At 39.1% G+C, this 27,659-nt stretch overlaps 1 protein-coding gene across 2 annotated transcripts in view; it reads left to right on the top strand.

Moving 5' to 3' along the window:
• Positions 1 to 12,996, top strand: part of scfd1 (sec1 family domain containing 1) — a 43,441-nt gene extending 30,445 nt beyond the window's left edge. For both annotated transcript variants that reach the window (XM_086183153.1, XM_086183152.1), the window contains exons 18-25: positions 2,411 to 2,473; positions 4,892 to 4,967; positions 7,949 to 8,002; positions 9,044 to 9,096; positions 9,243 to 9,276; positions 10,403 to 10,468; positions 12,689 to 12,757; positions 12,839 to 12,996. In XM_086183153.1, coding sequence (XP_086039279.1) covers positions 2,411 to 2,473; positions 4,892 to 4,967; positions 7,949 to 8,002; positions 9,044 to 9,096; positions 9,243 to 9,276; positions 10,403 to 10,468; positions 12,689 to 12,757; positions 12,839 to 12,862 — 439 coding nt within the window. In that variant the 3' untranslated portion in view covers positions 12,863 to 12,996. The remainder of the gene's footprint in view (positions 1 to 2,410; positions 2,474 to 4,891; positions 4,968 to 7,948; positions 8,003 to 9,043; positions 9,097 to 9,242; positions 9,277 to 10,402; positions 10,469 to 12,688; positions 12,758 to 12,838) is intronic.
• Positions 12,997 to 27,659: the final 14,663 nt, after the last annotated feature.

Genomic DNA, 27,659 nt, shown 5'->3' with positions numbered 1-27,659 from the left:
TGACAATCTTCTTATAGCCTAGGCCATCTTTATGTAGAGCAACAATTCTTTTTTTCAGATCCTCAGAGAGTTCCTTGCCATGAGGTGCCATGTTGAAATTCCAGTGACCAGTATGAGAGCGTGTGAGAACGAGAACACCAAATTTAACACACCTGCTCCCCCTTCACACCTGAGACCTTGGAACACAAATGAGTCACATGACATGGGGGAGGGAAAATGGCTAATTGGGCCCAATTTGGACATTTTCACTTTGGGGTGTACTCACTTTTGTTACCAGGGGTTTAGACATTAATGATTGTGTGTGGAGTTATTTTGAGGGGACAGTAAATTTACACTGTTATACAAACTGTACACTGACTACTTTACATTGTATCGAAGTGTCATTTCTTCAGTGTTGTCCCATGAAAAGATATAATTAAATATTTGCAGAAATGTGAGGGGTGTACTCACTTTTGTGAGATACTGTATGTATCTATATACGTATATATGTATCATATACGTATATACGTATATATGTATCTATATACGTATATATGTATCTATATATCTATATATGCATATACGTATATGTATATATGTATCTATATACATATATACTTATGTATATATGTATCTATATACATATAGACGTATATGTATATATGTATCTATATACGTCTATACGTATATGTATCTATATACGTATATACGTATATGTATATATGTATCTATATACGTATATACGTATATGTATGTATGTATCTATATACGTATATATGTATATGTATGTATGTATCTATATACGTATGTACGTATATATGTATCTATATACGTATGTACGTATATATGTATGTATGTATCTATATACGTATATATGTATGTATGTATCTATATACGTATATATGTATGTATGTATCTATATACGTATATATGTATGTATGTATCTATATACGTATATATGTATAGATGTATCTATATACGTATATATGTATAGATGTATCTATATACGTATATATGTATAGATGTATCTATATACGTATATATGTATAGATGTATCTATATACGTATATATGTATAGATGTATCTATATACGTATATATGTATAGATGTATCTATATACGTATATATGTATAGATGTATCTATATACGTATAGATGTATCTATATACGTATAGATGTATCTATATACGTACATACGTATATACGTATATACGTATAGATGTATCTATATACGTATACACGTATATATGTATCGATATATCTATATATGTATCTATATATCTATATATAGATACGTATATACGTATCTATGTACGTATCTATGTATCTATGTACGTATATACGTATGTACGTATATACGTATATACGTATGTACGTATATACGTATGTACGTATGTACGTATATACGTATGTACGTATATACGTATGTACGTATATACGTATCTATGTACGTATATACGTATCTATGTACGTATATACGTATGTACGTATATACGTATGTACGTATATACGTATGTACGTATATACGTATATATGTATCTATGTACGTATATATGTATCTATGTACGTATATACGTATGTACGTATATATGTATATATGTACGTATATACGTATGTACGTATATACGTATGTACGTATATATGTATATATGTATGTATATACGTATGTACGTATATATGTATCTATGTACGTATATATGTATGTACGTATATATGTATCTATGTACGTATATACCTATGTACGTATATATGTATATATGTACGTATATACGTATATATGTACGTATATATGTACGTATATATGTACATATGTACGTATATACGTACATATGTACGTATATACGTATATATGTACGTATATATGTACATATGTACGTATATACGTACATATGTACGTATATACGTATATATGTACGTATATATGTACGTATGTACGTATACATGTACGTATATATGTACGTATATACGTATATATGTACGTATGTATGTACGTACGTATATACGTATGTACGTACGTATATACGTACGTATGTACGTATGTATGTATGTACGTATATATGTACGTATGTACGTATATATGTATCTATATACGTATATGTATGTATACGTGGATGTATACGTGGATGTATACATGTACGTGGATGTATACATGTACGTATACGTGGATGTATACATGTACGTATACGTGGATGTGTATATGTATACGTGTGTATATATGTGCACGTATGTGTATATGGGTCTGTGTATGTATATTCATACACATACAGTATGTATATATGCATATATGTGTGTATATATATGTGTGTATATATGGGTGTATGTTTTATATATTTTAAACTGACTTAGGTCTGACAAACCTTATTGAGCAGATGAACACTCAGTCATGTTGAGTGTGTTGTTGAATCATTGGTTTGGCCTATCATTCTTTCCAGGGCATTCACCAAGATGGCCACCACCCCAGCCAATTACAGCAACAGTGGAGTGAAACCCATGGGGTAAATTCATTTACATGATCAATATTTTTATGTTTTTGTGGTAATTAGAAGTACAAAACCCAATACCAGTGAAGTTGGCACGATGTGTAAATTGTAAATAAAAACAGAATACAATGATTTGCAAATCCTTTTCAACATATATTCAATAGAATACACTGCAAAGACAAGATATATCATGTTCGAACTGAGAAACTTTTATTTTCTTTTGCAAATAATCATCAACTTAGAATTTAATGGCAGCAACACATTGCAGAAAAGTTGGCACAGGGGCATTTTTACCACTGTGTTACATCGCCTTTCCTTTTAACAACACTCAGTAAATGTTTGGGAACTGAGGAGACCAATTTTTGAAGCTTTTCGGGTGGAATTCTTTCCCATTCTTGCTTGATGTACAGCTTAAGTTGTTCAACAGTCCCGGGTCTCTGTTGTTGTATTTTACGCTTCATAATACACCACACATTTTCAATGGGGGACACGTCTTGACTACAGGCAGGCCAGTCTAGTACCCGCACTCTTTTCCTATGAAGCCACGTTGTTGTAACACGTGAAGAATGTGGCTTGGCATTGTCTTGCTGAAATCAGCAGGGGCGTCCATGAAAAAGACGTTGCTTGGATGGCAACATATGTTGCTCCAAAACCTGTATGTACCTTTCAGCATTAATGGTGCCTTCACAGATGTGTAAGTTACACATGCCTTGGGCACTAATACACCTCCATACCATCACAGATGCTGGCTTTTGAACTTTGCGCCTGTAATAGTCCGGATGGTTCTTTTCCTCTTTGGTCCGGAGGACACGACGACCACATTTTCCAAAAACAATTTCAAATGTGGACTCGTCAGACCACAGAACACTTTTCCACTTTGCATCAGTTGATCTTAGATGAGCTCGGGCCCAGCGAAGCCGGTGGTGTTTCTGGGTGTTGTTGATAAATGGCTTTCGCTTTGCATCGTAGAGTTTTAACTTCTTACAGATGTAGCGACGAACTGTAGTTACTGACAGTGGTTTTCTGAAGTGTTCCTGAGCCCATGTGGTGATATCCTTTACACAGTGATACCGGTTTTTGATGCAGTACCGCCTGAGGGATCGAAGATCACGGGCATTCAATGTTGGTTTTCGGCCTTGCCACTTACGTGCAGTAATTTCTCCAGATTCTCTGAATCTTTTGATGATGTTACGGACTGTAGATGATGAAATCCCTAAATTCCTTGCAATAGCTCGTTGAGAAATGTTGTTCTTAAACTGTTCGACAATTTTCTCATGCATTTGTTCACAAAGTGGTGACCCTCACCCCATCCTTGTTTGTGAATGACTGAGCATTTCAGGGAAGCTGCTTTTTACCCAATCATGGCACCCACCTGTTCCCAATTACGGTAGCCTGTTCACCTGTGGAATGTTCCAAATAAGTGTCTGATGAGCATTCCTCAACTTTCTCAGTCTTTTTTGAAACATGTTGCTGGCATCAAATTCCAAATGAGCTAATATTTGCAAAAAATAACAGTTTACCAGTTCGAATTTTAAGTATCTTGTCTTTGCTGTGTATTCAGTTGAATATAGGTTGAAAGGGATTTGCAAATCATTGTATTCTGTTTTTATTTACGATTTACAAAACGTGCCAACTTCACTGGTTTTGGGTTTTGTATGTGTGCTTACTGGAATACTTTTGTTATTGGCAGCAACAGTGCAATTGTTAATTTATGATATCCCACACACAATAAATAAAGAGCACTAATGCTAATGTGAAGACCGCCTTTTTTGTAAAGGTCATGTCTTTTTATAACTCACATTCCTTCCTTATCCAGGTAATCTCATTTAGTAACCTGCAATTTATGCAACTTGCCCCTTTAGGAGAATTCAAATCAGTATAATGTATTTTCAGATGACATGAAGGCAAGACAGTAATTAACGTGTCATTGTTTGACTGCTCAATACATATTTTAGTAAAAAAACTGAACATGTGGAGCTCAGTTGCAACTCATAATACTGACACTGTACTACCGTAGCTATTGCTATGGTTGTGAGAGTGATACCAGAGGTAAAAGGATTGTAAGTAACACTGGTAACCTGGTCACTTTTCTTGTGCAATTCCTAATCCTGATAATAATGTGCAATATCCAGAGTTATTTACTTGTTTGTATATATCCACTCATTTGTATGTACTGTGCATAGTTTTTTTTTAACGATTTTATTGCTCTATATATTTCCTTTTTGTTGTATATATTTATATTGTCTATTTTTTTCTTTTTTTTGCATTATGTCTGCCACTCACCTACCACCTCTCACTCTTGTCTACCTCTCTTGAGCATAACTCTGTAACAAGTGAAGTACTGATTTGAGATCAGTGAAGTCTATCTTATCTTACTGTTGGGATCTATTCAGCGTACCAGCCTAACCCCCCCCCCCCCCCCCCCCCCACCAGGCTGTTTTCCCGAGTGATGAATAGCGGCTCCCAGTTCGTCATGGAGGGAGTCAAAAACCTGGTGCTCAAACAACATGTGAGTCAAACTGGAGAATAAGCTGTGATGTCCTCTCAAAACTTGTAAAAGCCATTTATATAATGATACACTCTTCAGGTTCCTTTTCATTTTCACTGCCTCTTTTTCACCAATCTAGTCACAAATATTGTAACATGTAGAGGAACATTCTTTTAAATACACTTCATTTTCAGATGTGCAAAACAGAACCACAAGTTACAGAACAATCTGAACAATTACCACTTCCTCATATAAAGTAATTTTGAATTTATGTGGTGACAAAGTTTCAGAAGACTGAGGCCTTTTGGGGCTATAAAATATTTCACTTTTTATCATATAAGATGAAGAGTAATAGAAGAAAAGCAGGTAATGAAAAAAAGCAATGAACTGACTATTGTTAGATAGCTATCTTTCTAGCTAGTTAGTTAGTAAAAGACACATGAATTTATTGAAATGTGGACATTTTAAAACAAACACACGAATGACTGACTTTTCCTCCATCAAAACGTATGTCTCTTTTCTAATTTGCCCCAACACCTAAATTGCTTCTTTGGGAGACTTCTGCAGTAATGCTTGGAGAACTTTGATCTGTAATTTTAATCCTATTTGAATCTACCATGACCTCCCACAGAGGGAATGTTGGGAGGGGTCTGTTCAGACATGCTGCAACCTTAATTCAAAAAATTCCCTAATCTCAGAATTGTAAGGCATTCGTCTGTGTCAGCAGTTGAACAATAAAAAAGGTCAAGTTTGTGAGTTTATTCAGGCCATTACAGTGAAAGACAATGATTTGCCTTGACTACCTGATGACTTGTTGATCTTCACTCTGTGACATCTTTGCACTGGCAGCAGTTGTGATAGCTCAGGAAACCTTGAAATTGTACCTTGAATGAATGCCACTGGGTGAAGATCATTCAAGGTCATTGGGTGGCTCCTCTTTTGAATTGGGATGATAGTGGACACTTGGAGATGATTCCAGTGCTGATGGAGGTCAGAAAGAGGTTCTTGGAAACACCCCCTGACGTTGTCAGCATCAGGTGTGCTGTTTGCCTTACACCTCTTAAAGGCCCTTACTACGTCCATGGTGAGGAGAGTGATGGGGGGGTTGCCAGGTTTGAGGTTCAACCTGATGTCTGTTAAGTGGGTAGAGTTGTTGGTCTCAAATCTGGAGAAGAAGGAATGAAGGTCATTGGGGAGATAAGCTGGGGTGCTGCTGGGGATATTTACAGGGCTGCTGTTCGTGGGTTAGTTTACAGCCGCCTTTCCCCTAAGGCTAAGCTGAACGGAGGTTTCCCTGAGAAAACCTTTCTGCTACTTTGTTCTTTTAATTCAGCTTGTCAATCTTAATGACCCTCTTGACCTCTTTCTTCTCCATCTCTGTCCTAGAGAAGATCTATTTCTTCTTATTAATGACGGTCTTTAGTTCCTTGATGACCCAGGGTTTGTTGTTAGGAAAGATGGTGACAGTCTTGGAGGGTATAACATTTTCCTCACAGAAGTTGATGAATGATGAGACCATTTCAACTTGTTCGTTGAGGTCATCAGAAGAGAAAAGGAGGTTGCTCCAGTTGGCGGACTCGAAACATCCCTGGAGAATGGCTATGCTCTCACTGGTCCACTGCCTGATGGTCTTGGTCACCTTCTTATTTTTCCTGGTAACTGGGGTGTAAACAGGAGCAAGCAGGATGGTGAGGTGATCAGCTGAGCCTAGGGGGGAAGGACAGCAGCTCTGTATAGGTGTAAGGAACAGAACCATTGCATCTGTCCAGTGTCTTTCCCAGGTGGGTAGAGCATGAGATATATTGTTCAAAGCCTTTCGGGGATTTTCCAGGATTGCAGTGATTAGAGTTTCCAAGAATGATTTTGGTTAGTAAGGGATAATTGTTCAAACTTTTTCCAGGGAGCTCTGTCCAGCACAGCTACTGTGGCTTAGACCTGCAAATGATGGGCTTGTAAACTGGTGTCAGGAGCAGGGAAATATGGTCTGAGTGTCTGAGGTGGGGGGGGGGGGGGGGGGGGCTTTGCAGGCTCCTGAAATGCTGGTGTAGACCTGGTCTAGTGTTCTGCCCTTCGTTGTTTTAATGTCCACATTCTTGTAAAATCTGGGGAGCACAGTCTTTAAAGCCCTCTGAGTGTTTGTTCTGCTGCATGCTGAAAGTGACATGCAGCCTGACAAACAAATGATTAAAATATTATTTAATACTAGTGAAAAAAATTATCACAATGTTTAATTTGATTTTTGATATAAACCATGATTAGACATTTAGATAGTATTTAAATAGTATTGCAATGATTATTCATTAAGTTAAAATGTATTGAATTCATGATCATTTATGAATAATAGAATATTAAGCATTTTTGCACTTAAATAAGTGATCTATTACCTTAACTGTCAGCCCATCAACTGCAAAGAGTTACATGATAGACCACCACAGGGATGAGGTATTTTTGTAGGCACACAGGGTTCAAGCAATCGCCATGGGTTCAACCAGAAGCCTATGGGATTGTTAAATTGTTGTGAACAAAGATGGGGACGTGCACATTCTGTCAGCAAGATCATCTTCACTAATGAACATTACTTCTGGGTTCTTTTGAAGAGTAAATCCAGTCATTAGAAGAACAAAGCTAATGCTGGGCTATGAAGGAACTACACTAAACTACATTTCACTATCACTACAACATAGTTTGCATTTCTTCTGTGCTTGGCGTGATGATTTTCAATGTATCTGACAGCTTCCACAGTCATTGTTAGAAACCTGTTGGCAACTTTCCAATTTAAGACATGAATTTCATGAGTGACATTTAGTTTTGTTTTTTTATACTGTAGAACAAAATGTTTTCCTCAGTTGGTGTTAATCTCAGACCTTATTTCAAGCATTTAACCAAACACTTTGATATGAGGGAATTGGATGCTCAACAATGCTAACTTATATTTTGGTTTATAAATCATTCCTATTTTACACTATTGTCTCAAAAATGAAGTAACTTAATTTTTCTTCTAGAACCTTCCTGTCACTCGGATCCTGGACAACCTGATGGAGATGAAATCACATCCTGTAAGTGTTGTAGCTGTAAGATGAAATAATTTACTCTGAATGTTTTAAATTGCATCAGTGCAGAGCAAACTAATCTTTTCAAGAGGAGTTGCTGGAGAACACATCATGTTTTTGTATATCACAGACAACACATTGATGTTTGTCAAAGACTTACTTTCTGTTGTCAGCAGGCAGCTCTGTAACTCGCAACTGGCCTGTAGACTTAATCAAACAATTGAAAAATACTGCTTTTTACTCAACCCCCCCCCCATGTTACTGGAAATATTTTAAGGTGTCCCCCTCACCTGGTCCCCACCGAGTTTTATAGAATTGTTACGTTAATTAAACACTTACATTGATTATACAAACATTAAGCAATGATAAAATGCAAAGAAACAGCTATTGTAAATTAACATTTTAATTATGGGTGAATATGATTTAAACAAGCATTTACCGTAAATTCTTGACTATAAGCCGCGACTTTTTTTCGACGCTTCATGCCCCGCGGCTTATACTCCGGTGCGTCTTATACAAGGATTTTACCTTCACCCTGGGGTGTGGCGGGCAGCGGCAGCGGGCAGTAATTCCCTATTGTTCCTGATGGTAGCTCCAAGTACCGTACTTAGGGAACATGAGTAACATGAGTCTTTGAGCAAGTAAAGAGACTCTTGACTAATCTCTGTGTCAAAATTAAAATGAATTGACTGTCTGTTTTTTTCACTTAAGTTGTGATATTGTTGTATAATTAAATTGAATTAAAGAATCTTTTACAATGTAATTTTTGTAATTAGACATTTTTCAAAAATAATTAGGTCTGTTTATAGTTTATTACATGTGATAAAATCCAATTGCCTGTTGCACTTTATCGATTACATGAAAAACAGTCAAATCAGTTAATTAGTAAAAATATAGAAACTGCATATATACAAATTTGGCGTCGTGGGCCTTTAAAGTAATACATCTCTATTTATTGTCATCAATAACTGGTAAAGTACCAACTTCTGAATCGATGTCCAAAGCATCATAAATCTGCTGACAGATGTGTGTCTGTGTGATCTCCAGGAAACAGATGACTATCGATACTTTGACCCCAAGATGCTGCGAGGCAGTGAGAGGTACAACATTCCATTTAATACAACATCCTGTTTTCAGAGTTTCACTTTGAAGGAGTGTATGTCAGAGTGATGTCAGTGTGTTCAAAGTGCAAACTTTGAAAGCTCTCGTGTGTCATTATCTTCACTCTTCGTCTTTTTCTCTTCAGCTCCATTCCCAGGAACAAGAACCCATTTCAGGAGGTCAGTTAATTGATTGATTCATTTTTGTTTCCATGAAAGTTATTTTTTTTTCAATTCTGTTTGTTGTTTTCAGCCAAATCACATTTTATTTTACAGGATCTGATTATTGACCTCATTCTACTTGAGACAACATTTCCATTAGGTTGTTTTCATTAGTTTTTCATAGGATATTCCAAAATTTTCCTGTTGTCATGCTCGGGAGCAAGCTCTTTCCCTTTTCCACAATGCCCTTCATCTCTAACTCTGGATTTTCAAAAGATATTGAAATAAAGATTTTTTTGAGACCCCCTCAAGCCTCATGTTGATCTACACATGTGTATATATGCATGTATGTGTATATATGCATGTGTATATATGCATGTATGTGTATATATGCATGCATGTGTATATATGCATGTATGTGTATATATGCATGTATGTGTATATATGCATGTATGTGTATATATGCATGTATGTGTATATATGCATGTGTATATATGCATGTATGTGTATATATGCATGTGTATATATGCATGCATGTGTATATATGCATGCATGTGTATATATGCATGCATGTGTATATATGCATGTGCGTGTATATATGCGTGTATATATGCATGTGTATATGTGCGCGTGTATATATGCGTGTATATATGCATGTGTATATGTGCATGTGTATATATGCATGTGTATATGTGCATGTGTATATGTGCATGTGTATATGTGCATGTATATATGCATGTGTATATATGCATGTATATGTGCATGTGTATATATGCATGTGTATATGTGCATGTATATGCATGTGTATATGTGCATGTGTGTGTATACATGCATGTATACCTATATATGTATTCGTATATATGTGTGTGTGTAGACACATATACACATGTATCACATAAAGCTAAACATCTGAGAATTTTATTGACGATTATTGATATTCTTCATTTCTCCTGACAACTAGCTCATAATGATATTCATGCAAATTACCCAGAATTAATTTTATACACTAACTCTATAGATGACCTGTCAAGCCTATGTTCAGCAGAAACAACATTTCTCAATTTCCTTCAATGGTTTGGTATCTGACTATTGACATCCATGTAAACATAACCTGTGTTACTGATGTGTCTGGGTAATATTGTAGGCCATTGTGTTTGTGGTGGGAGGAGGAAACTACATTGAGTACCAGAATCTGGTGGACTATGGCAAGGTACTGTGACTCTCCTATTATGAATAAGACTAACTTTATGATCAGTTTTGTACATAAAGTTTTTAAGATTCCAATGCCAGTAGAACGGAACAGAAGCAGGTCTTACATGACTCTGATACAATATGCTACAGCCTGTTTAACACAGCATCCCATTCATTTTCCAACTTGCACAAATTTGCTTCTGTACATTGACTTGGTTCTTGGCTGGATCTCCTTCATGATTGGTCTGAGCATAACAAAAGACAGCATTTGATTACTGGTTCTGTTATGGTAGTATGGTGGGTGATTCTGTCAGCCACAAGGCTAATGAGTCTTACTAAAACTAATCACTATTTTTTCTCAGCAAAAAGCAAGACACAACAGGCAGCAGCTCCTCAGCTTAAAAGATACAATGGACAACATTTGTAATTCCTGGTATTAGCTGTTGCACTCACTCTTGGTGAACTAATCTATCCTGCTTGTTGCCAGGTCACTGTATGTGGTGACACAGCTAACCACAAACAGTGGCTTGCAAAAGTATTCATACCCCTTGAACCTTTCTGCATTTTGTCATGTTATAACCACAAACATAAATATATTTTATTGGAAATTTATGAAAAAGACGAACACAAAGTGGCACACAGTTGTCAAATACCAAGGAAATTATAAATGGGTTTTAATTTTTTCTACAAATAAATAAGTAGAAAGTGCAGTGTGCAAAAGTATTCAGCTCTCCTTTCTCGAAGTACAGCCAATTGCCCTCAGAAGTTGCCTGATGATTGCTGAATTATCAAATGTTGACCAAATGACTAAATGAGTTCACCTGTGTGTGATCTAATCTCAGTACAGATAGAGCTGTTCTATGATGGCCTCAGAGGTTTGTTTAGAGAATATTTGTGAGCAAACAATATCATGAAGTCCAAAGAACACACCAGACAGGTCAGGGATAAAGTTGTAGAAAAGTTTAAAGCAGGGTTAGGCTATAAAAAGATTTCCCAAGATTTGAACATCTCACTGCACTGTTCAGTCCTTCTAAACGTACAGGCCGTACAAGGAGAGCGCTGATCAGAGATGCAGCCAAGAGGCCCATGGTAACTCTGTACGAACTTCAAAGATCCACAGCTCAGGTGGGGGAATCTGTCCACAGGACAACTGTTGGTTGTGCACTGCACAAGTCTGGCCTTTATGGAAGAGTGGGAAGAAGAAAGCGATGGTTAAAAGAAAACCATAAGAAGTCCCACTTGCAGTTTGCCAGAAGCCATGTGGGGAACACAGCAAATGTGGAAAAAGTTGCTCTGTTCAAATGAGACCAAAATTGAACCTTTTGGCCTAAATGCAAAACGCTTTGTGAGGCAGAAAACTAACACTGCACATCACTCTGAACACACCCTCCCCTTTATTTGTAAAGACAATTTAAAGTCATATATAATTTTCTTTGTACTTAACCATTGTGTGTCACTTTGTGTTGGTCTTTAACTCAGTATTACATTAACATATTTGTTTGGGGTCATAACGTGACAAAATGTGGAATAGTTCAAGGGGATAGCAGAAATGAGACAGGCATTGCATCTAGTCGTCTCATCACAAAATATTTTGTGATCTTGTCACACGCTAACAGTGACAACATGAACCTGTCTGAGGTTAAAGTTGCTAACTTGTGCAAATGCTATGGTTAGTACATATAAGCTTCCCTGTCCAGCAGAAAAGTGCCCCTTTTCATCTTTCAGCCTAGACTGCTATTGAAGTGCTGAATGAATGTTGACCTTTGTCTTGCTCCTTTGTTGATCAGACCGCAATTAAGATGTATAACTGAATGAACCCTCACTTTTTCAGCCATTTCTCCAGTGGTCCTTTGGTCCGTGATGACACATAGATAGTACTTAATTATCAAGATGCTTATGCTATTGGCTCAGAGATCCTTTGTTTGTCAGCAAACTTGCTAGGATGTACATGTCGATATTTGGCCCGATGTTTCACCACCATATATTTTTCAGGTTTCAGGTAGACCTTTATCCTGCAACTTCCTAAAAGTTCTGTGTTTATTCATTTTTTTAAATTATTGTTTTCTGAAAATTGTTGTCTCTTGCACCTTTAACTGATTCTGGTTGTCACTTTAAAGTAGCTGCAGCTAATCAATGGTCAGCATTTAAAAATGAGTCTGTTAAATTCCACTTCTACATTAGCAATTTTAATGTGTGTGTGTGTGTGTGTGTGTGTGTGTGTGTGTGTGCGTATGTTCAGTCCAAACAGGGTAAAAAGATTGTTTACGGCTGCAGTGAACTCTTCAATGCTGGTCAGTTCATCAAACAGGTGAGGAGACATACAGCTGTCAGTCAAATCAGACTTGAAAGGAGCTCCTCTTCATCTGATGTGTCTTTGTTCTCTCTGCAGCTCTCTCAACTAGGGCAGAAGTGATGTGGACACCAATAATCTGTGAACCTCTCCTTTCTCTCCATTCCACTTGTTTTCTATAAACTGTAAATGCTCTCAATGTTGATATCCTCATTGTCATTTCTGTTCCTCAGCACTAATAAACTTAAAACAGTGAACAGTCTGAACTCAGCTGCCGCCACATTGTCTGATGAAACAGTGTTCGACATTAGAAACCTGTCAGTCAAACACTGACATATCCCTCCAGCTGTCAATCAAATGCAAACATGCCCATTCAGCTGCTTTCATTCAAACAGACACCTCTATTTAGCTGTAAATCAAGCACTGACACATCCTTCCACTTGTTGATTAAATGCAGACACACCCCTTTAGTGGCTTTCAATAAAACACAGACACCCCTCGCCAGCTGTGGATCAAACAAGTACCCCTGCTGTAACTGTCAGATAAGACACCCCACTCAAGCTGTCTGTCAAACAATGACATAAGGAGTGAAAAAAACTTTTGTTTACTAAGAATGACCTTTAAAAAAGTTATGAACTTTTACTGAAGTTTTCACATTTGACATTGTAAGCTTTGAGTTCAACTGATTTCTTAAAAGCAGAGAATGTACTCTGATCAAGTTTGTGTTCATAAACATGTTCAACTGTCCACCTGATTTAAGCCTCATTAGCTTCTTTTTCATCTGACTTGAAAGTTTTCTCAGGACAGGATGATGGCGTGGTGTCACACAACACACACACACAGACACACACAAACACACACAAAGTCAGCATCCATTACTTTAATAACAGCCGTGCACTGTGTGGTACCACCGTGCTGCTGCCATGTTCCTCTAACACCACCGCAGCAAAACAAGGAGATCAATCTGAGGATTATGTCATCAAGGCATTTTAATCTCTGCCCCTGCCCGTGTGTGTTTGGTAAATGGGCTGGGAAACGAGTCCTAGTAAAACACCATAAATCATCAACAGCTATAGTTGGCAGATCTGCAGAGATTATCCTGGTTAATTATTATTACTTTGTATTAATCGTTTTTGGAGTTACACTTGGCTAAATATTTAGATAACTAACAAAAGCTGCCAAATTAATCCTGTTATTGCCTTCAATCATGATTCTTTTTCCACTGCATTCTGAGCAGAACAATCACTTTTGGGGAATCTGCTGACAGTGAAATGAATTTGAAACTTGAGTTAGATCATGAGACTTCTCACACTGACATCAATTTATGTGACCTTCATAACTGATGATGATGTTTTAGGGATGTACAGTGACCCATCACTTAATCTTTTCATGTACCCCTGCAAAACCATGAAATACCTCCAGGGTTGTACCTGTATATGGTTCAGACTATTTTTCCATCCAATTATTGCCACAGCCCAACATAGTGATGGAGATATTGGCACCTGGCATTCTGATTTAGATGTCGGAGCCTGAAGCAGCTGAAATATAGTTTGTGCTTTCTGTCAAATTATCCAGCGCAAAAATGTGGAAATGGATGAGTTGTCATTTGAGCTTTATTGTTGACAATTGTCATCCACTTCCTGAGTTCATGGTTAATTTTCTTGACGTCACTCGATGCAGATTTCTGTTTGGTATCCACCATCCTTTGAGAGGCTAATTTTTGACATTTCCTACAAAAAAAAACAACAAGTGAGCTTACCAAGTTGATGTATGTGATAATGATCAAAGACCTCCTAAACACCCACATGAATACTAGCCCTGTCAATGACTCTCATTTGACCTCAATGACTGTAAGGTCAAATGAGCTCCCAGAGCTCACATGCAACAATCAACTTTGTCAGAGGGTCACACCACTGCAGAGCTATAAAAACCTGCAGCTCCCCACAAGTGACTTAGAGCTGAAGAAGCCTCTTGGATGATAAATGAAATATCTTCAAGCAAAATGAAACAGTCCAATTGAATATGACACAGCACTATAGAGGTTTAGTTGAATTATTTCTTGATGGGAATAACTACAAATTTTCTAAACTCCTCTCACAGCTGGTACCACACATGAAAATACGGAGACAGAGACAATGCTTATAGTATCTTTGGCTGTCAGCCAACTAAAAATAACAGCAGGAATCTTGAACAATCATTAGTTATTGTTTTGTTTCCAAGAAGGACAATCTCCCTTTTGAATTCATGGATTTATTCCCAATGGGAATGGAATAGACTCTTGTTCAAAATTCATTCTCATTGTATGGAGACAACTCCACAGACAGTAGCTTGTATCCACGGACAGTTAAGTGTGTTGAACCATCTCCCCTAAAGACTGAATATAAATTATTCCAACCCTTTTTTAAATTGATTTATGAATGTTTCTTTTTTAAGTGAATGCTTTTTTCTTGTAGATGTTTTTACTTGTCTTTTTAGAGATGCTTAAACTGCTTTTTTTTATAGTTTCCAGGGGTGGAAATTACATTTACTGTCGTTACTGTAATTGAGAAGCTTTTTTGTGCACTACTATTTTTTGAGGTCTTTTAAAATCTGTAATTTTACTTTTACTTAAGTATTTTTTTTCAAGTAACAGTTCTTCGCTACACTTTAAATCGATTCCGTTACAGAGTAAAAACATAATAGGGTCTTTGCCTGAAGTACCTTCAGGCTCAGGCCCGAATAAATCCACAGTTTCACGGACGTCGCCCTGGCAACAGCTGCAGTCAACGCGAGCCAGCGTCTGCCCCAGCCCAGGTGCACGTCAGTGACGTCAGCCACTTACCGCGAGACATTGGAGACTTCAAAAATGAATTGAACTGCTAAGGAGGAAGGCAAAGATGAACAAAACAAAAGGAATCCCTGGCCATATTTGACTGACATTTTCGAGTTCAAGAACAGAGACGGGAACAGCTTGGTTATGCAGTGTAAGCTTTGTCCCAAAGATACCTGCATATCTGCGTTCAAAAACTCGGCATCAAGCCTGCACAAACATGTAAAAATAAGATAACATTCCGTTAAATCAGTAACTCAGTACAGTAGCTAAAATCGCAATTAACATGTATGTTAGCTATGCTACCTTACAGGTAGGTAACCAGCAGTTCGATAGTATCGGTGCTAACAAAGTAACTTTTACTCTGAGTAGATTTTAAGTGAGCTACTTTTTACTTTTACTTGAGTAAATTTTTACACCAGTACTTTTACTTTTACGTAAGTAAAATTTCATCAGTCACAGTACTTCGACTAAAGTAGTTTTTTTTCTGTACTTCTTCCACCCCTGATAGTTTCTGACAAAGTCTAATTCTATGCTGTAGTCATTTGAAAACACTGTTCATTGAGCCAGTGGAGACCATATACATTTAAAGACTCAACAATTCCCCTATATGAGGAAGTGCATGGTGACTGCAACAAAGAAAAACATCTGTATTTGGTTGTGATCTCTGAGGGCTGGTGGTCTGCAGGTCCAGTGATGAAAACAGAAGCACATGGGGCTTCAGTGTGCAATCACACACTACTAGTGCTAATCCCTGCTCAGTGTCGACAAGTGGACTCTGTTATGTTGACTTCATGACCCAGCAGCTGAAATAATGAGGAGGAGGGAAGATATGCTTTGGAAAGAAAAGGATGTGACTAGAATGTTTTTTTTACTGTGTGCCCAACTTCAAGATTGTTTCACATTGTTGTTTTATGTTATGTTTCTAAACTGTGTACATTTAACATTTTCAAATAACAGAACTTTGAAAAACACCAAAAAAGTCAACCCCCCCTTTTGCCAATATACACAAACACACACACACAGATGATGGATGCTGTAATGCAAGGTGCCAACCCACACATCAGAAATAATTATGTGTGCAGTGTCTAGTGTCTCAAGGACACTTCAACAAGGTCATCGGTGGAAATGAGATTTGAACCAACGACCCTTTACACAACCGCTCTGTCTTGAGTAGCCATTGGTTACGAAAAGTTTGATTTTGTAGTACATTAGTTTCCCAAACACACTGATTGAAGTACAATTAAGAGGTGATTTACGATGGATGGATTTTTATATTTTGTGGGAGGTTGGCAAGTTATAATTTTTACATATTTTGAATCACAATTTGTCATAGGTGAAAGAACGGACCAAGGTCAATTGATTATTATCGCCAGCTAGTGCAACTGCTAAATACACGCAGACAGGCATCTTGAGTGGGTTAACCTCCTCTGGGACCATTGTCTATTTCAGAACCTCTAATTGTGCATCAATTGACAGTCAGGATAGTGTTTCAGATGGATGTGTGTGAGAGAGACAGTCTCCTGCTGAGTTCCTAGAAAGAATCTCTTATCCTTGTCCAGGAGAGGAAGCTTCAGGGTGTTCAGCTTCACCAAGCAGACAATGGAAGCAATTTCATCATCAGAACTGGTAGTGCCTAGCGAGTCATCTGATGCCCTCGATTTTGAGATGGAGGTTTTAAGCTGGGGTTTGGTGAGTTTTGATAATAAGGGAGTAGCTAATCAAATAGTAGATAAATTGAGAATTAGTGTAATATCCTTGTGGGATGTTCATTATGAGATGCTGTTATTGGCTTGACTTTATAAATTACTATTTATGAGGCACCAGTAGACTACACATCATAGACTAACAAACATTCTTTATTTTTTTAATTAGTGAAAAGCAAGGCACAATACCAAATGACCGAGGTACATACATACTGTAGAATACAAAAATCATATATACATACAAAAATATAGCAGTTATGGGGGTGTGATGAAGGGATGCAGTACTGGGAGAAGAGACTGGCCCAACCAGAGGCCCCAGGAAGAGACCAGCAAGACTGGTCCACAAGATAAAGGTATTGTACTGAAACTGCCATGGCTCGGACTGTGCCGAGCTTAATCATGGACTTCCAAGTTTTGGCCTCTTTAGTTTATATTACTGACGTTTTACTTTGTTTCCCTGTTGAGTTTCTACCCGTGCTTTTGCTCACTCTATTCAGTACCTGTTAAATTTTGTATTCCCATCCCTCCTGTCTTTGTGTACTTTTCACTTCCTGACTCTGTCTGTTCACCACCATTTTTGAGTGCTTCAGCTTTGCAGCGTTACTGCCCAACCGCCCTGTTGGTTAATCAGGTCTTGTAAGTCAAAGCACTGCTCCTATTGTTTGTTGCCCTGTCTGCTCCTTCTCCCCCTTTGTGTTCTCCCATCTGGTTCTTTTTGCATTAGGTGAGTGTGTATTTTAATTTGTTCTTTAGAGATAGTCAGTCAGATCCTCGTGTCTGCGTATGTGTGACCTTGCTTGTTCCACCTAGCTTGTTCCCTGTTATGTCTTCTAGCCTGCCTTGTGTTTTCCTGAGTTCAGCTAGTTTATTATGGTTAATTAATTGTTTTTGAGTTCTACATATCCTGGTTCATCTCCATTCTCTGCATTTAAGTCCTGCCATTCCCACAACTTCATAACAGAAGGATCTGACCAGATATGGACCCATCAGAGAGATTTATAAACCTGCCTTTCTCCTGGAAAGATTTTGGGGTGACCAGTGTAGCTACACTTGTTCTTCAAAAAAGGCCACGAATCATACTGATGTCCAGATTTATCTTTTAATTCTCCTCCTTCTCCACCGATAACACATTAAATATCTAGACACCGTGAAAACTATGGATTTAAGCATTAAAGTCTGTGTGAGGCTAATTCAGCACAAATAAACAGAATACTGTATGCTCAGATCACATTGAAAACCAAAAATTAAACAGAAAACAAAGTACAGTTACCGTGTGCGCCTCTGGAACATAGTGTAGATTGTCCTTTTGGTAAACTCTAACAATGTGTCCGAACTTCCCACTCTGTGAGCGCGGTTTACCCACAATTCCTCTTGTAACGGTCCCAAGTGTGCTTTCAAAATAAGATATCCTCACATTAAGTGCTTACACTTTTTCACACAAGTTATTCACAGCAAAGCTTCTTTTAACTATCTAAATCAGTGTCATGAATTTATACTTATTAACTTATTATACTTTTTTAACCTTTTAAACACGTTTGTATTTATGTTGTATGTAACAAATTATTATGAAATGTCTCCAACAGTTACAACCAGGACTTGCTCACCTGGCTCTGGAGATGTGATCTTTGATTGCTAGCCTGGTGGCCTGGGCCTGCTGACAATGTCCTACCATCAACCCTCCTAATCTCCTGGGGCTCTCCTCCAAGTAGGAGTTCTTTGGAGCCACCAGCCTGCAAGTCATACACCAGCAAACTCTCAGCCTTCCAGTCTACCACTGTGTCAAATAACCCTGTTTGAGTTTTTCCAGAGACAGCCTGAAATTACTGCTGTGAGCACCATGTCTGCCTCCCCAGTGCCCCTTTTCAGCGGCCCAGCTTCATGGGGACATGTCCAGCCATTTAAGTTGGCCCTCTTCAAGGTAGGGGAGGGAAGTGGTGTAGAGAGCATGGTTGCCACAGCATACCCCAGAGACTGTTCCTTTTCTGGCAGGGTAGACTAAGCCACTACAGCCTTCCCTCATGCCTCTTCTGGTTGGGTGAACAAACCTGCCGCAGCTTTCCTGAGCAACTGTTCCAGTTTCTTGCCCTAACAACCCCTGTCACGGAGTGAGCCGTGACGCTTGCGCCAAATGCGCGCACCTAGCCACTCACGCAAGCGCATAGGCAGCTATCTGCCGGCACATTAAAAACACCAGCTGACCTACTGCTGTGAGTAGCACTTCATCTACATTCAGTTTCTGTCTTGGTTTACCTGGTTTTCACATTCCATACTACACCGTTTCCCATACAATCTCACCAGCATGTGTTCGAGTGTGCAGGGGTGGCCAACCAGCATGTTCAAACATTTATTTTTTGTTTCATCACTAGCGTTTTCAACACGCGCCATTTTTCTAAAACATTCCCTCATCTGTTAAAATATTGTACTGGTAACAAAGCAGACTTACACACACCACCGTTTTTGCAGTTTAATGTTCTTAGCAATCTTTACAAACACATTCAGTTTTCTGTAGACTCACCTGCAAACAATACACTCCCTTCTTCCTCGGGTGAAGCCGAGAAACTGTTCCAATGCGCAATTGTTGGGGGGTCCGCGTGCTCTGGGCGGCGCGTACTATTTGAGCAGGGGTGTTTTTATGCATTTGGGGAAAATATATTTTGTTATGTGTAGAGGGGATTTTGGTTATTGAAAATGATTTCAGGTGTTTATGTATTCTGGTATTTTTCTGTTAGTTGTTATTTCTCATTTAGAATTTTGTTATTTAGTAAATTGATTTATTTTTGCAACTGGGCTCTTCTGTGGGGAGGAGCTGCGGGTATAAAAGCCCTGTAGAACGCTCCAGAGCTGGGGTTTTTTTTGGTGTAGACGATGGTGTCTGAGCAGTTGGCTATAATTTAGTTTTGTGCAGGGTCATTTTTGATTTAGCCTGGCAAACTTGAAGCCTGTTTATTTTTGCACTTTGATATTCTGTTTCGCTTAGTTTAAGTTCTGCATTTTGACTTTATTTTGGGACACTGTACATATTTGCACCTTTTGGAGGAAAAATTTTAGAAAAAAAGGAAAAATAAAAAGCGCTATTTTTTTTAAAGAAGCGTCATTGCTGTCTGTCCACTCCACCTCCGTCCATTCCTGCAACAACCCCTTCCCTGCCCTCCTGTGCCCTCTCTTTATTTTGTTTAATTATAGGTTCTACATATTGGGGTTCAGATGAGTAAACATGACGTTAATCACGTGACTAGCACACAGCCAATGAGCTGGCCCTCTCCGCAGTTTTGAGGACGCTGACACCCTCCTAGTTAGATAATTGGGGCTGTTGCACAAATGGCTACAGATGTCCGCGGGCTGTCGGACTTTGCCGTTTGAAAGCTGTTGAATACTGTCTAACTGAAAACTGTTGACACTGCTTGAAATGGACAGGTTTGTTGTGTATAGATGATCCATGATAGTGAGCTATTCCAATTCCAAGTGACTAGGAGCCCACTCTGAACCATCACCCATCCATCCATCGTCATCTTCCGCTTATTCCTTACTAGTAAGGGTCGCGGGGGGGGCTGGAGCCTATCCCAGCATCTACGGGCGAGAGGCGGGGTACACCCTGGAGAGGTCGCCAGTCCATCGCAGGGCCAACATACAGAGACGAACAACCATTCACACTCACATTCATACCTACAGTCAATTTAGAGAATCCAATCAGCCTAGTCCCCAAATTGCATGTCTTTGGATGGTGAGAGGAAGCCGGAGTACCCGGAGAGAACCCACGCAGGCACGGGGAGAACATGCAAACTCCACACAGAAAGATCCCGTGCCCGAGCCGGGACTCGAACCCGGAACGTTCTTGCTGTGAGGCCACAGTGCTAACCACTGCACCTCCGTGCAGCCCTGAACCATCACAATATTCAAAACTATGAATTATACAAAATAATCCATCCATCGTCATCTTCCACTTATTCCTTACTAGTAAGGGTCGCGGGGGGGCTGGAGCCTTTCCCAGCATCTACGGGCGAGAAGCGGGGTACACCCTGGACAGGGCGCCAGTCCATCGCAGGGCCAACATACAGAGACGAACAACCATTCACACTCACATTCATACCTACGGTCAATTTAGAGAATCCAATCAGCCTAGTCCCCAAATTGCATGTCTTTTGGACGGTGGGAGGAAGCCGGAGTACCTGGAGAGAACCCACGCAGGCACGGGGAGAACATGCAAACTCCACACAGAAAGATCCCGCGCCCGAGCCGGGACTCGAACCCGGAACGTTCTTGCTGTGAGGCCACAGTGCTAACCACTGCACCTCCGTGCAGCCCTGAGCCATCACAATATTCAAAACTATGAATTATACAAAATAATATATAATATAAATTTACAAACATAGCTTCTTCAAGGCTCAATGGCGATGGATGCAATGCATTACAAGGCAGAAGCACATTGCCACACAAAAACAAACAAGATGACTGCTTTGATCTGAGACCCTAATCACATGACCGTGATATGCAATTAAAAACAAAGACTTTCATAATAATAAAAGAGCACCTTGCAAAATACCAGCAGGAGGTACTGTGGAGCAAAATCACATATACAACAAATGTAGAATACACAACCTTGCTACCTGTACTTGAACTTATAACCACGCAGCACTGATAATGCTTATGACAGGCTTAAAAAACAGAAATGAGCCAGAGTGTGTTTTTTCTGTATTAGAATGAGGGTGTGCCAGATGTTTCTCCTTGCAATAGTCAGATGCCATGCAAGACCAGAGTCGTGATAAATGGGTTCCATCTGTCGCAAAGACTTCAAAAAGCTACAAAATGGGGTATATCAGTATTTGGAGATGTTACATACATTTGGAGGCTACACGGTGGTGCAGTGGTTAGCACTGTGGCCTCACAGCAAGAAGGTTCTGGGTTCGAGTCCCGGCTCGGGCATGGGATCTTTCTGTGTGGAGTTTGCATGTTCTCCCTGTGTCTGCGTGGGTTCTCTCCGGGTACTCCAGCTTCCTCCCACAGTCCAAAAACATGCAATTGGGGACTAGGCTGATTGAATACTCCAAATTGACCGTAGGTATGAATGTGAGTGTGAATGGTTGTTCGTCTCTGTATGTTGGCCCTGCGATGGACTGGCGACCTGTCCAGGGTGTACCCCGCCTCTTGCCCATTGACGCTGGGATCGGCTCCAGCCCCCCCCCCCCCCCCGCGACCCTTAATGTGTAGGAATAAGCGGAAGATGACAATGGATGGACATACATTTGGAGCCAGAAAAATAATGACGTAATAGAATCTCACTTTAGGTTTTTATAGTTTGGTCTGATTATAGAAAACTATCCATCTTGCGCTGGCCCTTCTTTATTTGCATAAACTATAGAACAAGTTGAGAATATGCATATTCAGATATATTAAGCATTCTGAGAAATTACCATTTCGATTACCACCACATTATCGTCGTCTTTTTAAAAAATAAATAGGAAATGATTTGTGCAGCAATAGAATGATGAATGGTTAGATTAACTCCATCCCCCCTTTTAATTACCGTAATCTTGTGAGATTTATCAAGTCAAAGATTTCCTATGATGCATCGCTGAAAAGCTTGTTGCAAACTCCTTTTGACCCACTTTTCATGATCCTCCACCAAAGAGTCAAAACTCCCAATCTCATCCTGCTGCTTCAGGATCAGAGTTGTTCCAACCCTTGTTCTTGTTAAAGGATGTAATTGGCTTCCTAACTGGCTATCCATTGTTTTCCCCCCTATAAATTATTCAATGTGTCCTGATCTGATGATAGTCGTGTCTCAGCCTGCACATTCTCAGTACTGAGGTTTGGAAAAAATATCAGCTATATCCTACAAAGGCCCGTTTGTTCACTGTGACACACATAGATTGTGTATTTTCATTCTGTCTGATCAAAGTATCTCATGTTATCACCAGAGATGTGATTTTGAAAACAGTGGAAGTTTGGGGAACACATAGACTAATGCAGGTGAAAGATGATCTAGGTGCTCAAGGTCTTTGAATTGCATGATTTAGATTGACTTTCTCACTTCCAGGCAGACATTCATATCACTTCATCTCAGTTTAGGTTGACAAGCTACGTGTTTTTCTTTTGACAAAGCAGCATTATGCTCATATGATAATGAAGGTCTGAAAACATTCTAGGGTTTTCATGGACTTCCAAAAATTCTGTTTACCGGAAGTCACATCAAGAGACGCCAAGAAAACCTAATGTTCCATCCGGAGGCTTCTAAGGAGGAAAATGAGTTGGTCCATGATGGAAAAGCTCTTCTACTTTTAGTCTGATTGCTGTGACATTCCGTTCCCTCACAATTCATTCTAAGCATTTTGTTGGTCATCAGATTTTTCACACAGCTTTTTCTTGGCTTATAATGGAAACCTGTAATATTGGCCTCCATTTTGAATGATCATTTAAGGGAACACATCATTCTTTTTTGGGAAATGCTTTTACTGTCCACCACCCCTAGAGCCAGAGAGGAAGATTGATACTCTTTTCCTCTTTTTTCCTCTTTAATGGATAGGGCGTTGGAGACCCACAGAGACTGGCTGGCTGTTGTCAGTTTAACATAATGAATGGGAGTGATTGCACAGTGTTAGCATACTTCCATTAAAAGTAATCAAATACACTTTTCACCAAGAGTGAAAAGATTTTATCCTGAAATAGTATGAAATATGAGTAAAATTTCAAATAACAATTTAAAATGACAAAACTGTAATTTTAGAATCAGAGTCAGACATAGTTGCAACTACTCTCTTGACAAAACCTCAGTGATTTAATTGGGCACAAAACCACAAATTTGTGAGGGGTAGAAATTCTCCAGTAGGTGCCATCAGATCAAAACAGAAGAAGAGGACACATTGAAATTAGGCCATTAAAAGATTGCAGTCGAAGCTTAACGATGGAAAACATGTGATGGATTATGGTTAATTGTTCATTCCTACAGCATTTCTCTGTGCAAATGAAGCACACGGTCATTTTGTGTTTTTTGTATTTTATTGTAAAATTATACATGTAGTCAATACAATGGTTCAGAAAAAATCTTAAAGATCAGTCAGTTATGTGAAGCCCCCCAGCTGCCCTAGTGCACCATTAGTGATGCTTGGAAGCAAAGCAGATGCTTCAAAAAAGAAAAGGAAAAAAACAACAACCACAGTCAGTTAAATACATTTTAGTTACTGTGAGTTAATTTTTACTTTGGATCTGTCAGTAACAAATGTTCTCCTTTGCTGTGTTTTCATTCCAACCTGAGACATTTTCTTTGCCTGTCTCAGTGGACAAGTGCATCCTGGGAGCCAACTAAGCTGAATTCTAGCCTGTTAACCTGTGCACAGAAGCACTCTTCTCTGATGTTACCTAGTCAGGCTAACCTCCACTATAACCTAGGCCTCTGAAGTGATGGAACAGAGTACTGTTTAGTATTTGATTTTTTTTTGTGTGAGTGTGTGTGTTTACATGGCTCTCAAGAACATTGATGGGAGTGAGGAGGAAGGGAATTTTCCATTTTTAATTTTCATGTTCCTACTCCTCTTGATGTAAAATGGAACCTTCATCAATGTAGGATGATTGGATACTCTACATTGACTGTAGGTGTGGCTGTGAGTGTGAATGGTTGTCCGTCCATGTGTGTTGGCCCTGTGATGGACTGGCAACCCATCCAGGCTCCAGCCTCCCTGTGAGCCTTAACAGGATAAGCAGTAGAAAATGGATGGATGGGGCTTAGCAAGGTGCTACATCCTCTGTCCTTGTACCCTCAATCAGGATGAGACAAAACTTCGAATAAACCAATTTAGACAGAGAAAAATGCAGACTTTTGAAGAGGGATCATTCCACCAAGTCAATTCAAGTCAATTTTATTTGTATACCGCCAAATCACAACAAAAGTTATCTCATGACACTTTACAAGAAGAGTAGGTCAAGTATCACACTTCTTCAGTGGTGGTGCTATGGCAAAGTGTATGTCTGGTCCTAAAGCTGCCTCTAAGGTTTCTGGGGTTATCGGTGAAATGTTGTCAGCTGATGGCAGTAGGAGAAGAATTTTCTCTCTAATAAGTAGAATTTTGTCATTAAATAAGTCCATGAAATCTTTGCTACCCAGGGAAACAGGACTACCTGGTTCAATAGAGCTGTGACTTTCTGTCAGTCTGGCTACAGTACTGATGAGGAACCTGGGGTTGTTCTTATGTTCCTCGATTAGTGCAGAGTAGTAGGCTGCTCTAGTTTTACGAAGGGCTTTCGTATAGGTTTTAAGGCTATCACAGAATATACCGTGTCAGCAAACACTAAAACATTTTAAATCAAAACATTTTGATGAATAATACTGATTAAAGTACATGGGGGAATCTGTGGTATTTGTTATTTTTTTACGTTATTTTAAATTTATCCTACTCTGCTTCTGATTGGCTAGTACAGTACTTGTTGCCTTTCAGGCATCTTGTGAATGGATGCTTGGTGCCCCACACACTGAGGAGCGCATTGTGAGCTAACTTTTGGCAAGCGCTTCATCATTGCTCACAGAAGGAAACGGATGCCGAGAAAGGAGAAAGCCCCTCATCTCCCCCTTTTCAATAGTAGGTTGTGTATAGTTAATTGTTCATACTTTCTTTTACAAAATTTGTGCACAGTGATGGTGCTGCATATGATTGATGTAGTACAGTATGTCCTCCACCCCTCTTTCTTTCTGTGAAGTGCCTTGTGTTGCTGGCACTGTAAATATAAATTGTTTATGATTAACATTAACATTTTTCCCTGTACAAAAGATTGGTATAGAACCCTGAATGTTCATGAAATATGGAGGTTGGATTACATCCAAACACTTGGTGTAAAACTCAAGCTTTTTATATGTAGAATTATAGCTCACACACAGAGGTTGATATTGCTATTTTTTGCTTATATCTAATTGTAAGTGGTGAAACAAGGCTTACACATTTCTTTTGCGCCTGTGATTAAATAATAGTTGTTAAAATAGGATTGTATTTAGTTATACTGTTTGAAAGAAGGTTATATTTAACTAGCTGTAACTGCATTTGATTTTGCTAATTATCACTGGCACTGCACACATAGCAATGCTCCTGACATATGCCTGAAATATGAATGCAAGGCAGAGCCCCCAAACACAAGATAACTGGAAGGCAAGCACTAGTAAGTAAGAATACGGGCCAATCAAAAGCAGAGTAGGTTGTGTCTTCCCAGAGCGCTGGTAGGGGTAAAAAAAGCACTGCTAGGAATCTTTCTTCTTTATTTATTCATCTTGTTCAAGTCATCTTGGTGTCACGTGTCATCCTTTTTGTTTTTCTGACATTTCTCCCTTCCAAGAGTTGAGAGGTGATCAGCTCACAACACTGTTTCACATCAACAAGCATTCACTGATAGAATGCACATACAGGAGAAATAATAAAAAAAAATAATAATGAATGTTTGCCATGTCATGATAAACTCATTAAATGTTAAGTTCAGTTAAGTTTTATGACAAAAGCTGACACACTGGATGGTGGGGGCTTAATTGTTAAGAGATATCATCGACAACATGTCCAACCAGACTTGATAATGCTATTCAATATGTTGGAATTATTCTTTGTTATCATATGTATGGAGCCCTCGACCAAAAGCCAATGGAATTGTTACAATGGACTTTGGATTATTGCAGAGAATCATCGCTTTGGTGAGTGTAAGTAGACAAAATTTACTCTTTTTGTTCAGCATGATAGTCTTCACTAATGAATACTACTTTTGTCATTTTTGAAGCATAAATGCAATGGTAAAAGGTTCAAATTTGGCAACCTATGAATTATACCTCAGACTGATGACTTTAATATCTCCACAGCTAGCTTCAGGCTTCTTCTGTGATTATGTTTAACTTCCACAACAGATTGTGTGTTACGTGTGGGGAGGTGTGAGGGGGAAGTAGACCCAGGCGCAGACAGTGGGAAGGTGCACAAGAGGTTTTTATTTAGACACGGGGAACTTGAGACGGGGGGAACTGACGTGAGTGCACAACAAGACGCAACAGCATAACACGGTACAAAAAGATGACACGGCACAAAAAGACGACAATGGACCAACAACCTAACAGGGGAAAACACATCGGTTAAATACAAGCGGGGAAGCGAGACACAGGTGGTGCAATCACCCAGGTGAGACACATGAGGTAATCACAGGAGGAAGGTCAGGAAGACAGGATATGACTACAAAATAAAACGGGAAGCACGAGACAGGGACTGTGACAGTACCCCCCCCCCCCCAAGGGCTGGCTCCCAGACAGCCCAAAAAACAAAAAAAACAACACCAGGGTGGGTGGAGGGTAGCCAGGAGGCGGGAAAGGGCAAGAAAACACCAGTGAACGAAACAACAAAAAACCACTCACTCACCACACCAGTGGGCTTAACCATAACACCATGTCAGGGGGGCG

The sequence above is a fragment of the Aulostomus chinensis genome, chromosome 17, assembly GCF_037954235.1.
Source record: "Aulostomus chinensis isolate RoL2024-O1b breed Wild chromosome 17, RoL_Achi_v1.0, whole genome shotgun sequence".
NCBI lineage: Eukaryota > Metazoa > Chordata > Actinopteri > Syngnathiformes > Aulostomidae > Aulostomus > Aulostomus chinensis.
The sequence above is the reverse complement of the archived record's forward strand: the minus strand, read 5'-3'. Positions and strand labels throughout refer to the sequence as shown.